Source organism: Myodes glareolus, chromosome 9, assembly GCF_982192425.1.
Source record: "Myodes glareolus chromosome 9, mMyoGla1.1, whole genome shotgun sequence".
NCBI lineage: Eukaryota > Metazoa > Chordata > Mammalia > Rodentia > Cricetidae > Myodes > Myodes glareolus.
The window spans coordinates 6,750,876-6,766,755 of record NC_142034.1 but is presented as its reverse complement, the minus strand read 5'-3'; the positions used below and the strand labels follow the sequence as shown (position 1 = coordinate 6,766,755).

The 15,880-nt window shown below is 57.5% G+C and overlaps 2 protein-coding genes across 13 annotated transcripts in view; one reads left to right on the top strand and one right to left on the bottom strand.

Moving 5' to 3' along the window:
* Positions 1–1,200, top strand: part of Tmem94 (transmembrane protein 94) — a 34,915-nt gene extending 33,715 nt beyond the window's left edge. For all 11 annotated transcript variants that reach the window (XM_048451995.3, XM_048451999.3, XM_048452000.3 and 8 more), the window contains one exon: positions 91–1,200. In XM_048451995.3, coding sequence (XP_048307952.3) covers positions 91–163 — 73 coding nt within the window. In that variant the 3' untranslated portion in view covers positions 164–1,200. The remainder of the gene's footprint in view (positions 1–90) is intronic.
* Caskin2 (CASK interacting protein 2) lies at positions 1,022–14,905 on the bottom strand. 2 transcript variants are annotated; one of them, XM_048452003.3, is made up of 20 exons: positions 14,747–14,905; positions 13,075–13,570; positions 8,897–8,948; positions 8,313–8,410; positions 7,773–7,918; positions 7,579–7,674; positions 7,376–7,506; positions 6,900–7,008; positions 6,484–6,592; positions 6,268–6,362; positions 5,571–5,832; positions 5,345–5,466; positions 5,198–5,258; positions 5,014–5,102; positions 4,753–4,863; positions 4,577–4,678; positions 4,139–4,277; positions 2,528–3,997; positions 2,218–2,440; positions 1,022–1,892 (listed from the first exon to the last, which is right to left on the bottom strand). In XM_048452003.3, exons 2-20 carry the CDS (start codon positions 13,166–13,168, stop codon positions 1,802–1,804), a joined length of 3,600 nt encoding a protein of 1,199 aa, XP_048307960.3. In that variant the 5' UTR covers positions 13,169–13,570; positions 14,747–14,905; the 3' UTR covers positions 1,022–1,801. The 2 variants fall into 2 exon arrangements, with proteins under 2 accessions (XP_048307960.3, XP_048307961.3); XM_048452004.3 differs by having other exon boundaries at positions 5,345–5,463.
* Positions 14,906–15,880: the final 975 nt, after the last annotated feature.

Here is a 15,880-nt window from a genome sequence, read left to right as displayed (position 1 = left end):
ATAATCCTCCTGCCTCAACCCCCAAGAAGCTAGAATTACAAGTGTGAACCTCGAGGCTGAGTTGTCAACTGTATCTTAATGTTTCACCAGGGTCCGTGTCCGCTACCAGAAGCGACAGAAGCTGCAGTTTGAGACTAAGCTGGGCATGAACTCTCCCTTCTGAGCCATTGGCCATGGTGGCCATCGTTGCCCTGGTTCCTGGGGCTAGAGCCAGACCGACTCCTGAGTCTGGGGAGTTGGAATCACGAATGTTTCAGGGTTCGTCTTTGTGCCTCATGGCACTGGAGGCTCAGCTCCGGTCACTGGAGACCCTGCTGTCTTCCCAACTCTGGGGCTTTTCACGAAGGAGCCCATGGGCCATCGCCATGGTTTGACAGAACTGCCCTGGCTCTTCCCTGGCCTTGCCAGGGGCACTCTTGAATGTATGACCTCAGGCCCTTGGTAAAGGGACCCTTAGCCTCCTCCCGTGAGTGGCCTCTCTTTGGGGTCCCCTTACCGAACACACTTCTCTCTTGCATCTGTGGCAGCCTCAGAGTGAGCCTCAGGCTTTGCTGGAGCAGTGGCTGCTGCTGTGTCCTCCCTGCCACCATCCCTTTCCTGGGGCAGCAGCCTGGCTGTGGTCCTGGGCCCTCCCCTTCCTCTGGGCTGGAAGATGGAAAAGGGTCCGCCTCACCCTGGAGCCCCTGCATCATCAGCTGGCCATAAGTCATCCATGGAGGACCCAGCCCAGGCGCTGTCCTTGTTCTGGGAGACCTTTTTTTTTTACGTTTTTTTTTTTTTTTTTTTTTTTTTTTTTTTTTACTGGAAATGAGCCTTTTAGGAATGAATGTCAACTGGTTTATATTAAAATTGTAAATTGCTTAAGAAAAACCTGTGGCGGATCCATGAAACAACCACGAAAGGCTCCCCTCCCAAGACTGCAGCCGTCACCCCTCCACACTGATGAGTGCCCCAGCGGTGTGGGGGTGAAGGGACAGTCCCGGATGTGGAAGTCTGATGCACAGATCCAGACACAGCCCAATCATGTGGAATGACACTTTCATTGATGTTAGCCGGGGAAGAGGTTAATAGTTACAGGGTCTGGACCAACTGGGCCCTCCAGCAGGAGGTGGGCAGAGGGTTCTTCTGCAGTCTGAAGGCCTTCCCCCACTGCATTCTCTCAGGCAGTTAATAGATAGAATAAATTCCATTTAAAATATATGCATTTCTCTCTGCTTGAAAAATATTATGTACAGTTGTAAGAGTTCGGGCATTGGGGATCTGTTAGTTGCACTGCCTCTGCCCTGGCCAGCGCTGCCTTCTCCGTGTGGGATGGCCAGACAGGGCAGGAGATGACAAGGCCATAGCCATGGGCAGGAGGGCATGCCCCTGCTGTGTATTTACATCTCCTATGTACACTTGCTCGGAGGGAAGCAGCCAAGTACACAGCCTCCACTCAGCCTCACGGAGCCCTAGAGCAGCTCGGTGGGTGGCCGGAGGAATTCCTTAAGCACTGGGACGTTAGACGTGGGCTGGGTGGGGAGGTACACGCAATCGAAAAGCCCTGCCGCCACCTCCTCCTAGAGGAGAATGCTCTTAACAGGGTCCCTCATCAGGGGCCCAAGCTGAGCAGTCAGCTCTACATGGGAGGAGCTTTGCTCCTACTCAGCCAAGGCCCCCCAGTCAGCTTCTGACTTCAGCCCAACCAACCCTCAGCCTATGCCTTGGGTGGCAGGGTCTTCTTCCATGTTGGGCCACAGGCCGTGAATGCTGGCAGGCCACTGTGGGTACCATGGGAAGGAGGGTCACAAGCCGGTCTTGTTCAGTCCAGCATGGCATCCAGCTGGTCAGCCAGGGCATCAAACATGGTGCTGATGTCATCCAGAATGTGCTTGGTAGAGGCTGCTGTCGGGCTGCATCAAGAGAAAAATTAACGAGATGGGCCGTGGGCAGTCCTGTCTGATGGCAAACACCTTGGACCTCACTCTTACTGTCCACAACCTCCCGTAGCAGGAGTTTCCATCCTTCCCTTACAGGTGAGTTCCCAGGCTCGGGGACAAAGGACTGGACTAAGGAATAAGTGATAGTCCCCAGGAATCTCCTTAGGCCTCTCTAAGACCACTAGGCCCTGGCATCCCACTAGAGGCCTCCCTAGCCCCAGACTTGGCTCGCAGTCGCCTTCCAATGCTCCCAAGCCCAGCCTTCTCTCCCTCCCTCTGCACCCAGCACCCAGCTCACCCCTCTCGCTCGTCGGTGCCAATGCTCTTCTCAGCTGCCTTCAGTGCAGCTGCCAAGGATGAGCTGGTTTGCTCCAGTCTCTGTTGGGCCCGGCCTGGACACACAGGCCCAGTGCTCTCAGGCCTTGGAGGGGGTACAGGGCGGGGGCCGAACCGGGGAGCCAGCTTTGGGCCAGAAAATGCCAGCTGAGTGCAGGCCACAGACACCGGTTTAGGAGCTGCTCCTGAAGAGACAAAAGGTTACCAAGTGACTTGACGCGACATGTGACCCTGCACACAGCAACCTTCCCTCCGTGGGCCTCACTTCTTACCTGCTCCGGGCACTTTGAGGAGGGCAGCAGGGGCAGCTGGAGGCTCCGTCTCCACATTCAGCCCACTGCCTGCTGCCAGAGCTGGCCCGGCAGAGGCCCCTTGGTGGCCAGGGGGCTGAGATTTGGGGCTGAGATCTGGGGCTGAAGTTCCTTGAGACGGAAGACTGCTAGGCTCAGACCGTGGAGGGTTAGAGGAAGTCGAAGGAGATTCACAGGGGGCCTGGGAGGACAGGGGAGTGGAGGGGCTAGGGGTGTCACCACCCATTACCCCAAAGGCCAACAGTGCAGTCTGAAGTGGCTCTCTCTCTTTACATTTGGGCCTCCGTTTGACAGTATCAGACTCTGTGAGGTTGAAGTCAAGACCAGGGAGTACAGGTGTCTCCCGGGGCGGGGGACCAGCTGGCTTTGGCCGCTGCTTGATCGTCAGGTTCCCTTCCTCTGCGAATGGCAGCCCTTCTCCTGAGCTGCCCCGAGATGGGGGTGTCTCCTCAGGCCCAGGCTCCTCTTCTTCTGTGTCAGACACAGGGCCAGTTGGGGCAGGAGGACCAGGGGGCTCTGAGGGGCCGGCTGGTTCACTCAGTGTTCTCCTCCGGGGGCCTGTGGCCCCTTCCTTGGGTCCTGGGCTTCCTTCTTGTGAAGGTGGCTCAGTGGGGCCAGAGACGGAACTGAGGCGCTTGGGGGGTGGGGGCGGGGGGCCTTTACGACGGGCACGGAGGGCAAAGGACTGGCTTCGGGGTGTCCCTCGAGTTGGGGTCAGGCTAGGGCTAGTCCGGGCAAGGGTGCTGCGTCCCGGTCTCCGGGTAAGGGTGGCATAGCTGCCCAAGGCACTGCCCACTGGCCCTTCAGCCTCCCCTTCAGCTTCCCCCTCAGCAGGGCCAGGGCGGCTCAGGCTGTGGGATCGGCGTTTGGGCCGAGGTGGGTCTGGAGGAGCTGCAGGAGAGCCGGCCAAGTAGGAGAAGGCCCGAGGAGCACCAGGAGGTGGCCCTGGGGCTGGGCTAGTGGGTGAACTCTGTGAGCACATAAAGACATAAGGGGCAGGTCCTTGGCCAGGGAGTGAGGTACAAAGCTTAGAGGGGCGCTCTGTACCCTCTGGAAGGTTCCTCTCCTGTGGGGCAATGGGGTCACCAATACTGGGCTGAGAGACAGGCTGTTCCTGTGAGTGACCAGAACCCCGTGAGCGGGCACCAATGCTTTCCTGGCTGGGAGAACGGGCAGGGGGAAGAGGGAGTGGTTCTGGGCCACCCCCTGCCATAGCTGCCTGTAACTCTGGGCTCAGCTCACTGCCCTGAAAGGTGAGGAGGCGAGGGCCAGCCATAGCTGGACTTTCCCCATTCTCCAGGCCTTCGATGGCCATCAACTCCGGACCCCTGGTCAGCCGGCGTCCGCCTTCACCTAGAGCCTCCCCATGCAGCAGGCCCCGCCGAAGTTCTGCTAGCCGCCTCACCCCCAGCATGAGCTTCTTCTGATGCCCTGGAAGGGTAGACAGAAGCAGATGGGTTAACTGAGTCTAGGCTTGTTCCCTTTGCCCTGGCTAGACCCCCATCCTCCTCTTCTCAGAGAGGCTAGAGGTAGCTGGGGTCAGGGGCTGCCAGGAGGTCTCAAGGTCCTCACCCAGCTTGTTCACGCCTATCTCCTGCAGCTCCTCCCAAGTGAGGTCGGCGACCAGCCCCATGGAGTCATAGCCACTGCTCACCAGCTGCTTGTGATACTGTGGCAGCCCCAGGGCACACAGCCACTCCAGCAAGTCCACCTGGATGAGAGCCACCATCAAAACCTGGCGCTCTCCAAGTTAGAAAGGAAGCCCTAACCCCTCCCAAGGCCACAGCCCTGGGCAAGCGCCAAAAGCCCCACCCTGCCCTGCCAGGCAGTGATGACACACACCTTTAATCCCAGCACTCGGGAGACAGAGGCAGGTGGATCTCAGTGAGTTCGAGGCCAGCCTGGTCTACACAGGACAGGCTCCCAAGTTACAGAGAAACCCTGTCACCAAAACAAAACAAACAAACAAACAAAAAAACAAAAAACCCCCCACCCTGTCCACCTGCTCACCGGGATATAGTTGGGCAGCCATTCAGCAATGCTGAGCTGGGCGATCTCTGAGGCGATCTTCTTCCGGTGTCCAGGTTTGGTCACCCCAATGGCTGTCAGATCCTGTCACACAGGGCATGGACATCAGGGCCCTCCTGTGCCTGCTGGGCCCTCGCTTCATGTGTGACAGTGCTTACCTCGGGTGTCATTCGGCTGATGGTTGGCACATCATAGCCAGCCTGCAGGAAGTGGGCAGTGTAGCCCTCCAGCTGGAATTCACTTAGCCAGTTATGAATGGCCTGTGCATCCTGGTGTGTGGAGTGAAACGGGGTGGAGAAGCCGGCTGAGAAATGGACAAGCCATTGACCTGCACCTTCCCCAGGGTCAGGGCTCCGTGGATACTAAAGCCCTCTACCCTTTGCCGAGGTTGGAAGCATATTTCTTGGAGGAAATCTCACCTTCCCTTCCAGCAACTGTTCCGGCCTCACATCCTGAGTGAAGGTCTCCCCAGAGTGATAACTGGCCAGGGGGCGATGGCTCAGGTTGTCTTCAAGGAAGGAGAGAGATGGGATCAGTGGTGGTTGGAGAAGGGATGGGTGGGGTCATGGCCTTACCTCCCCAGCCAACACCAGTCCCATTTACCTGACACGGATGGGGCACGCAGGCCTGGCAGTACCTGGTCCTCACTGGCAGAGGGCAGTGGCTGGAGACAGAGAAAGAGCTTACTCAGCACATGGAAAACAGACAATGGGCAGGCCCTGCACAGGCCTGGGTACCCTCCCCTCCTACCTGAGCATTCTCAATAAGGAGGCCAGTGCCATGGCCATTGGTGCCTTCAGAACTCTGCCCACTGCCAGCACTGCGGATGCTGCCCACACTGCCCTCGCTGCCCACGCTGTTCCTGTCACCTGCTGCAGGCAGCAGAAGCATAAAGGTCAGAGTTGGCACCGCTAACAGCTGACTGGCAACTTGCCAGCACCCAGGGCCCCCCACACTACCTCCTGGGAGGATGTACCTGGACTGTCTGGGCTGAGGCCCCCCCGCGGGAGCTGGCCATAGGTGAGAGGCTGCAGCGAATCGTCAGCAGAGGGCTGTGATATCCGGGAGAAGCTCGGCCGCAGCGGGGTGGGTGCAGAGGGGAGACGGGCCACAGGTATGCCCACCCGCTTGCTGACCACCTCGACTATCCCCGGGGGGAAGTAGCCCACACGGTCTGTGCCCCTTTGGCTCTCATGGATGTGGCCCTTCCAGCGGCCGTCAGGATGCTGTTCGAGCACCTGTCGTGACAGGATGTGGACGGAAAGGACAGTCACTACCCCAAGCAAGTGGCAGTGGCTGTCTCTGTAGTGACAGTCCAGCAGGCCTGGTCCATCTCTTCCTGGCACAGAGCTGACCTCTACCCGAGTTTGGTCACTGATGCCAGCCCAATCTCTTTGTAGCATGGGGCATACAAACAATGATATTCTATAGAATAATGATATTCTATACTCTATGTTTACTAGATATGTGACCTGGCCAAGTTCATTTAATTCTCTAAGCTTCAACTTTGTCATCTCTTAAAAAAGAAAATGATGATGGTACCCATGTTTCCTAGGTTTAGAGAGGATTATATGAAAGAATATATAAAGATTTAACTTGACCTAGGACCACAGCAGATGCCCAAGTGAGTCCTAGCAATTGCTTGTCTTACAAAGGATGTGTGGGCCCCTCACCGTGATGACATCTCCTGCCCGGACATTGAGAGCGGTGGGGTCATGAAGGTTCCAGAAATCCTTAAGTGCTCGGACTTTCAAGATCCCAGAAGCCTCTAAGAGAAGGGATAGGGCAGGTGTCCGTGATGGACCCTCGATTCCCCAGCGGACTCTCTCAACACACCCTGGTACCGACTGTAAAGCCCCACTCCACTAGGTCTTCTCCCAACCACTCACCCCGAAGTAGCTGCTTGATTTCCCGGCTGGCCTGGGAGGTGGTGAATTGGTTCACTATGTCCAGCGCCGTCTGGTTATATGTGTTCCGGATATTCACATCCACGCCTCCCTGGGGTTCACAGTACCACAAAAGCATAGCATTTTGCTTGACATTTCTCTTCGAGTCCTCCCAACTACCCAGGAGGCAGGTGCGGTTACCTCTTTCAGGGCTTAGAGGGCGGGAAGCATGATGCTTTGGACATCGGGTTAAGTAAGAGACAGACTTGGTGTCTAATCAGTTGGGTCTGCTTTTCAGCCACGAGGCTTTAGCACCATTTGGAGGGAGTGAGACCCTCTTTCCCAAGCTCCACAAAACACCACGGCCTTCCCAGCTGCCCTCAGCACATAAACGGCAGGCTCTTTGCACCCACACCCACCTCTAGGAGCAGCCGCACCACCTCGGTTTTGCCGTATAAGGCGGCCTCGTGGAGTGCGGTGCCGGTCTTGGTCTGGCGGTTGATCTCGATACCAGCTTTCAGGAGCTGCCTGTGGTGGGCAGGTGTTGTGAGGTGGCCGGGGATGGGAAGAAGCTGATTGCCCGGGGTGTGGGGACTGTGGCGTTGAAACCAAGAATGGAGACGGCAGGGGGGGGACTGGAGAGATGACTCAGTGGCTAAGATAAGGGTGTGCTGCTCTCAGAGAGGTCTGGTTCAATTCCCAGCATGCACATGGGGTAGCCCATATCCACTTGGAGCTCTGGATCTATGGTCCATTGCAGGTAGCTAGGCTTATGTGCACACACAGAACACACATGTATGTGCCATTTTTTTTTAAAAGCAGCACGGAGATATTAGTTAGAAACCAATGGTCCCTTGGGAAGAGGCTGAGGAAGCGGGTGGATCCCTTGGGGTACCTGATGACTTCTCTGTGGCCATTCTTAGCAGCCAAATGCAGGGGTGTGGTGTAGTTGGGGTCACACGGATCCTTTGCCTCTCCTTCCAGCAGTGCGACACACAAGTGGCTGTTTAGAAGCAACTGGGCCACCTACAGTGTGCAGCACCCAGTTAGAGCCTCTTCCTGACTACAGCACCCAGCACCCAGGGCTGTCTGCCTCACCTTGAGCCGCCCAAATTCGCAGGCTAGGTCTAGGGGTGTCTTCTTCAGCTTGTTGACGAGGCACGGGTTGGACTGATGCTGGAGAAGCATTTCTGACTGGGATGGGGAAGCCAAGTAAGGGAGGCTGCCTGCGAGATGCAGGCCCCCACCAGGCTCCTCCTCGCTCCCACATCCCCTCAGGCAGGCTCACTTACCACCTCATAGTGTCCATACTGTGCAGCCAGGTGCAGAGGGATCTGGCCGTCCAGTGAGGCAGCGTTGACAGCCGCAGAAGCCCTCAGCAGCAGCCTCACAGGCTCCAGCCGGCCTTGCCAGGCAGCATAGTGTAGGGGACGCATGCCTGGCAGGGGAAAGAGATTCTAAGAGGGCTCACAGGGGCCTCAGCAGAGAACGGAGCCACCCTGGCGGGACCGGAAGACTTCCATATGGCAATGCTGGCTTCACCTGGGGTTTGCTCAGGAAAAGGTCCTATGCGGCTCTGAAGTCAAGAATTCTAACTGTGCCCTCCACACATGATCTACAAACCCAGAACGGGACTATAACCTCTCTGCGCTTCCTCATCTAAATAATGGGAAATCTGAACTATACACTCTCTCCAGAAGGAAGCCATTCACGATTTCAGAGAAGAAATGAACCCAAATGCCTATTGGTGGGTCCTAACAGGAGACGCTCCAGTCCCAGGTTTGTAGAGAGGCCCTGGCTTCCCCACATGGCGCGATACATTGGGCTCTCACCATTGCTGTCTTTGATGTCAACAGTGGCTTGTGCCTCCAGTAGCAAGGCGATGAGCTCCAGGCTGCCCCCCAAGGCAGCATGGTGGAGAGCAGAGAATCTGGCATGGGGGACACAAAATAGGGGGTGTCAGTGAACAGTCTTCCACCCCAAGCCCGATCTGGGGGCCGGCAGTGATGGGTTACTTGCCCCCCTGTGCCTGCCAGCCCTGCCGTGGGAGCGCACAGCAGCCGGGCCACAGCATGAAAGGGCTCAGTGTCTTGGCTGAGAGGCCCGTTTGTCTAGCGTCCCCCACCCAGCCTGCTCAGAGGAGGGGGCCGTGGGAGCAGAAGCCTGAGGGCTCCTACCCTCCAGGGAGAAAAGGGGCCCAGGAAGAATCTGACCCAAGGGGGGGGGCTCCTCTTGCTCAGGGCTAACTCCACAGGCAGGTGGGTGGGCAGGACCCCCTCCTTCTGTCCCTACACTGGCAGGACCCAGCTCTGGGCAGATATGCTTCAAGGACCTAGTCTGAGGGAGGAACTGCGGGCCCCAGTTCCTCTCACTACCTCCCCAGGTCTCTTCTCTTCACCCAGCAGCACACACTCACCCATCAGCGTCCTGGTAGTTGATGTTGAGTCTCTTTGTGGAGCCGAGGAGCTCTGGGGGGGGGGGGGGGGCAGCCAGAGAAGGAGATGTCAGGGTACATGGCACCAACTGCCCTGGCCATACCCTCACCCAGCACTTCCACTACCCACCTCCAAGGACCCAACCCACCTTTTGGCATACAGAAGGGCACCTGCCCCATGGCTTTTTACAGGTCCTGTCCCTATGGCTTGAGGGCAAGGAGCACTGGAAGCCACTACAGCAGCCGCCTGGCGTCCCTAGAACCCCTGCCCAGCTTGTTTATAGAGCCAAAGGGGGCGGGAAGGGGTACTGGCATGACATGCCTTCAATAGGACAGGCCCACGGGGCGCATGGTTGGCATTCCTGCCTGAATGGGTTAGGGAGAGAGTCATATTGTCCTGCTGGGCCACGGGGAACAGGCATTGAAAGAAGGGGGGGGGGGTCTTAAGTATTCAAGGGCAGAGAGAAGGTCGTTGACAAGGCAGGGCTTGGAGCATCCCTGAGCAGGACCTGGTAGGCAAGGCTGTATAGAATATACTGATCCTGGCCCAGGTCCATGTGCCAACCCTGCCACTTTGGGCAGGTCACTTAATCTACACGACTTGGTCTCCACACAGAGACTGATCGTAGCGTCTGCCCCCAGAAGCTGTCGGGACAGTGTCTGTCCCCTGCGAGCACGGGAAAGATGATGATGATGATGATGATGATGATGATAACGATTTCGCACCCCTCCCATGCTAGCCATTGCACTGGGGCCCCATACCCAAACTGCCTTCCGGCCTCTCCACAGAGTTCTGTCTGCGTGGGGCACACCTGCCGACTCGATACTCACAAGCTTTGACTTTATGGGCCCCCTTAGAGAAGCAGTGGGCAGCAGCACCGCCTCCCCGGGACAGGGTGCAGGCAGGTGAGAACCCAGGGGCACACAGACCATGTTGGGCAGATCCTTGAGGCGCTGAGGAAGGACAAGCCTTGTCACAAGCAGCCCTTGCATCTTCCTGGAACCCACCCTGCTGGGAAGGAGCGGGCCTGGCTCAGCCCAGGCTGGGCAAGGTGCCAAACATGCTGGTCCAGGCCTGCCCCCCAGGCCCTGGTGGGCCCCCAAATACCCTAGCAGCCTGGGAAAGGCAGGGCCCCATTCCATCAGGGAGGGAAGCAAGGGACAGGGAGGGAGGGGACAGATACACACAAGGTGGAACTGAAAGACTCTATACCGAGAAGGTAAATACAGAACCACGAAGGGGCAGGAGAGAGAGACCTCTGACCTGACAGTTCTTATAACACAGAATCATTTTTGGTGGGGTGGGGAGGTGGGAGTAGGGAAAGAACAGAAGCTGTGGAAGCAGGAAGTACACAGCTCAAAGGCTTTGTCTTTCCTGGGCTGCGTGACTTCGGCTGCCAAGGTGCCTTTTAAGCCTCAGTGAAGATGAGGTCCCTAGAGAAGAGAGCCAGAGTCCTTGAGGGAACCTTTCCTTCACTAGTCTGGGATGGGACAGTTGGGTGGCTGGATGTGTCCCTTCTAGGGAGGGGCAGACAATGTGACAGGAGGGGACACAGGAACAGGGGCAGGGCCAGATAGGTGGCTCTGTTCTTTCTAGAACAATAGCCGGAAAGGTGGCGGAGAAGAGGCCCACAGAAACTGGGCTGGGGACCCTGGCGGGTGGGTGGAGGGTCCTGTAGAGGCACCAGTCACTTCCGACGTGGCAAAACCTTCTTCCCCAGCCTGGCTTTGGGGCTGGAGGGGTCACCTCGTCTCAGGCCAAGCAGAGGATATGAGTTCAGCCAGTCACCCCAGCCCATCCATTTCCTCTAGCCAAGGAAGGAGACCTCAGAAAAAGATGGGGAGGGGCAGAGGGAAGAGGCAAGGCCGGTGCAATGGCACCCCTCCCAGCAGCCTGCTCCTGAAGAGGGCCTGGGACAGGGTGGATCAGGAGGAGGCGGAAGGAAAGAGCCAGCGGCTAGAGGCTCCCAGTCAGTGGGGTGAGAGGGAAAAGGGGTGCCCCAATGACTTGATTTTAGTGGTTTGCTTTGGTCCAGGGGCCCTTCATCCCTCTCTGAGATTGCACTGGAATCAAATAAATTCTTTCATCCACAGAGTCCCAGGATCATTCTTTCTTTCTTTCTTTCTTTTTTTCTTTCTTTTTGATTTTTCGAGACAGGGTTTCTCTGTAGCTTTGGAGCCTGTCCTGGAACTAGCTCTTGTAGCCCAGGCTGGCCTCGAACTCGCAGAGAACTGCCTACCTCTGTGCCAGCACCGCCCGGCTGAGTCCCAGGCTCTTTAGCACAGTTTTAACTTAGGGGACTCTATGTGTGTAGAACATTCCTTAGGTGATACTGATGCGAGCAGAAATCAGTGATCACTATGGAAACACAGAGAAAAGCACACAGGCTTATCAGCCTCTCATCTGACCCCAGGGCTATGTGACCTTGGGTAAGTCACTAACCTCCCAGTGTCACTTTCCTTATCTGTGCAAGGGGTGTAGAAATTCCTACCTGACAGGAAGCCAGGGGGTATCACCAGTTCACAAACCCAAGGTTTACAAAGGTCACCTGTGATCTCATTTTTGTCACTCCTCTCTCTGAGGACAAAGAAGGGAAGGACGGGGCAGGGACTTAAAAGGACACTCAGGCCTGTCACCGCGTGTCTGCCCCTGTATAGGGGAGTCCACACCTTGGACGCAGGGAAGGAACTTCATCCCCTAGAGGCTGTCACTGGGTAGAGAAGACAAGCCTAGTTGTGGGGTTCTCGCCACCAGCCAACCCTGCTACTACCCTCCAATGGGCCTCACTCTCTAAGGCAGCCAGGCCGGTGAGGCCAGCAGCAGTGTGACCAAGGCCCCACCGGGCAGGTGGCCAAAAGCAACACAGAGGTGAGCGGGGAGGAGAGTAGGCTCCCACTCAGACCTTCAGGCCATCTCCTGGGGACCGCTTCAGCCCTTCCTCCATCCCGTTCACCCTCATTCGCTTCCCCACGATGAAAGGACCTAGGGGCACAGCTCCACCCCATGGCTGGGTCTCCACCCCGCCGTGCAGGTGGGTGCACGCCATTAACGTCTTTCCTTTTGGCACCCACACTCCAAGGTGTGGGCGGGGATAATAAGATGTCTCCAAGTAGCCTGGGGATTCCTTCCTGTGTACAAGACCCAGGTGTGGCTTGGGGTTAAAGCCCCAATGTTACAGAGGAGACCCTCCCCTCAGGGAACACTTTCTCTAACCCCAGAGGAGCAGGAAGAACTACTGGCTGATTTAAGTCCAGGAGGAGACAAGCCTCAGGGTCTGGGAGAGCCCAGGGTGCTGAAGTCCAGAGGTCCATTTACCTGGGGTGGGTTTGAGAGGTCCCTACCATCACAGGGTCCTGAGAGATGGGGCTTAGTGGCCACCCATGCATCCAGCCCTGACTGCCCTGTCAGGGACAGAGTCCTCAGGGCTATGGAAACCTCTAGAAAATTAGCATTGGCTACACACTCCCAGGAACACCAGCAGGTGAGCTAGCAAGGAGCTTTAGTAACGGGTCAGATGGTGCTGTGAGTCCCCGGGAAACAGATCTCTTTGGGGGCTGGGAATACACTGCCAGTGATGATAGAGTACTGTGTGCCAAATATGAGGTCCTGGGTTCTAAGCCTCGCAGAGCCCCAAACCAAACAACCAATGACACCAGAAACCCAACCGCTGTTTCCAAAGAGGTTTTACAGACATCCTCGTGAAGTTCAGACAAATACAGGGAAGCTCTGGCTTTATGTGGATGGGACTGGGGGTGGTCACGGCGCTCTCTTCCTTCTTTCCCATCCCGCAGCCAAGTCCCCACAGAGCCAAAGAACACATCTGAAAAGCCAGCTACCAACAGGCAACCTCCGGGGCTTAGAACAGCGCCTGACTCACAACAAGCGCTAAAAAACGAAACGGAATGCGCTTCAATCTGCGCCCTTCGCAGGCCAGGATTCCGTGGCTCAGAGCTGCTAAGTGACTTGCCTGGGGACCCAGAGCAAGAAGGGACCCCCTTTCCTCTCTGGCACTCTTACACAGAAGCACTCCTTGTCTACAACAGGACAGTCCTTCTTACTCAAGTCTGCAAACCGAAGTGACCCTCCTCCCAACCTCCCCCCAGCATCCCTCTGTAGAGCAGCCTCAGCTGGATGGTCACCCCACCGAGGGAAAACTCACTTGTTTTTGCAGCCTTGACTTTAGCCACCAGTTTCTGCACACACGACACATCTCCGTTCTTGACGGCAACGATCAGGTCCTGTTCACGACCCATTCTGACTAGGGCGCCGCCAGGCTCTGGGCTTCAGAGTCCAGGAAGAAGCAAGACGCTGGTCCGGCCAAATGTCAGTTCGCCATGCCTCAATGCTTCAGAGGACTCCTGGTCCCAGGGGCACAAGCCTGGTGTCCCAGGCAATGGGCTCCTTGTCAGGCAGAGATGATGTCCCTCAAGGTGCTCCAGGAGCTGCCGCCGCAGTCAGGAAAGCCAGTCTCTAGGGGATGGAGGCTGTGTGGAAATCTGGACTAAGATCAGCCTGCTGCTTCCGACGGCCTTGGGATGGGCTGAGACTGGGCCCGCCAATTTTCCTGGGTTAGCTCAGAAGCACCAATGCCCATCCAGAGAGCAGTCAGCATTCCCTCTGGCATGAGGTAGCAGCTGTGGACAAGTCCCGGGGGTCTGGAAAAGGTACGGGTTCTCCGCTGAAAAGCTGGGTCACGGCCAGGAAACAGGACCCAGATGATGACCAAGACAGAACCTCTGGAGAGCCCCAAATCACTTTGGGTACCCTGGGAGTCATGGAGGGTCTGAGCCACTGGGCGGGGGGGAGCGGAGGAAGGTGTTGTACTTGAGAGAAGTATATAACTATAACATGCAAAGGGAGGGGATAGTATTCCAGGAGGAAGGGGCTGAGCTGTCTGTGCCCCATGGCACTGGGCAGCACCTCAGCCTTGGGCAGGAGGGGCCCTGGCAGCAGGAGACACTGGGGTAGGCAGGGCCAGCAGCCCATTCTCCACAGCCCCAGGCTCTGACACCCACAGACAACAGGCGGGGCCGAGAGGTAGGGCCTGGAGGAGTTGCACAGGCAGATGGGCAGGGGTCACTCCCAGTCCAAGGTGTCTGCCCTCAGACTCCTCACTACCTAGGCTTCACTTAATAAGCGAACATCCCAGCTCCACTTAGAGGGTGGAGTGGGGAGCTATGGCCCTCATTTTCCGGGGTGGGGGAGGTCTACCTGTTGGATAGGCAAGTTCTACAGCACCTGTTGCTAACCCTTCCTTGCTGCTTCTGGGGTGTGAGGGAACAGCTGGGTAGAGATCCAGGACAGGGCTTGGACACTGCTAACCAACTGCCTCCCAAGCCTGAACCTGAAACCCCAACCCTCGACTTCCCGCACAAAACCTTAAGCCAGTTCCTCGGTGGCGGTGATTTTGTTGCCAGAATCTTGTGGCATGAGACTCGTGCAGGCCTGGGGCCCAGGTAGGGAACCCCTCATTCCTCATTAAGTCCAAGCCCAAGCCGGAGGGCACTCCTCCTCAAAACCCGCGACCCGCACCGGGAGAGGGTGCTCCTGGCAGTGCCTGGGGTCGGCTGGCTCCCCCGCCCCTCGGAATGCCCCTCTAGCGCCGCGCAGCTCCCCGCAGCCAAGCCCAGCTCCGACCGATCCCGGGAACAAAGCGGCAAGAGGGACCCGGAGAGTCAAGAGTCCGAGGGATAGATAGAGGAGAACGAAAAGGGGGCTCAAGGAAGGCGGAAGGAGCAGAGAGACGGAGGCGCCCGCCGATCAGACAAGAAAAGTTAGTTTGCGTTTGCTCTCAAGGATTCGGACCCCCAGTCGGGGCCCCGAAGACTCACCTCTCCCGGCCGCCCCGCCGGGGGTCTGGCTGGCGGTGCTCAGTCCCAAGCACTCTTGACGCTGGTTTCCACTGTCGCCCCCCCAACCAACCCCTTTCTCCTCCTTTCCAAGGCCGGCTCGGCGCCTCCCGCAGGAAATCCCGCCCCTCCCCCCTCCCTCCCGCCGGATCGGGAGCTGGGGGACTGTCCCAGCCGCACAGTCGGATTGTCAATCAGCACCCTGAGTCCCGCCCCAATGCTCACTAGTTCCCGCCCCCGTCAGCCAGCCAGGATCAGAGCCTCTGGAATCAGCGCATGCGCGCAGGTGAAGCTGCTTGGGGGTGCCAAGTGGCTGGTGAGAGGGCGGGTGGATGAAGTTACGTGCCACTGTGTCCTGGCTGAGGAATCCCGAACGAGTTGTGCTCTAGTCTAGACCAGAGAATGAGGTGTGAATAAGTAGAATAGGGGACGTTTTGGCGGTTGAGCCTGAGGACCCCATTAGGGGCGGGGATCCCTTCTTTTTCGTCCCGTCTTCTCCCGGCTTGCCCGCAGCGACCTTCGTCCACGAGCGGAGTCGCTGACCCACGGCGGCTGACTGGAGCAATGGTGCCACCTAGTGGTGAGCGTAGGAACGACCCACGGTGTCACGGCGGGGACCCCAGCCTTGAGAAGGTGCTTTTGGAGGCTGGGGTGGCGATTCAGCACCAGTGAGAGCCGGACAGCGCCTCCCACCCGTGGCCTTTGAACCCTGCAGCCGAGATCCTCTGGAAAGATTCTTTTGGCTCATCCCGAAGGAACTTCGAATGTCTCCGGACCACTCCTGATGTACCCACGTGGCCTCCGGTTCGCAAAGCTGGTATTCGAGGGCTCACTGCTCTCCTCCCCACCTCGCATCTCATTCCTCTTGGTGGAAGAGCACGAGGCAGTTCAGGGCTGCAGAGAGGTCACATACGTGCATGCCCAGTCGCCAGGGGAAGTTTTAGTAGAGCGAGGTGCCCCCAGGAGCGCTGCAAACAGAATAGGTGTGTTTCTGCACGTCTGGAAACCTGCAGATCAAACTCGGCCCCGCCGACCTAGGGACACGTGTGCAGACAGGTGTCTGAGGGACACAGGGCAGGTAGGAAGGCGTGAAGCCAGAGGGCGGGCGTGCGCTCG

Excerpts from the sequence above, each read along its gene's own strand:
- Caskin2 (XM_048452003.3), bottom strand. The coding sequence starts at position 13,168 with ATGGGTCGTGAACAGGACCTGATCGTTGCCGTCAAGAACGGAGATGTG. Across the intron at positions 7,919-8,312 it reads TGACATCAAAGACAGCAATG|GCATGCGTCCCCTACACTAT; the intron begins GTGAGAGCCCAA and ends TTCCCCTGCCAG. Across the intron at positions 5,259-5,344 it reads TCCTTATTGAGAATGCTCAG|CCACTGCCCTCTGCCAGTGA; the intron begins GTAGGAGGGGAG and ends CTCTGTCTCCAG.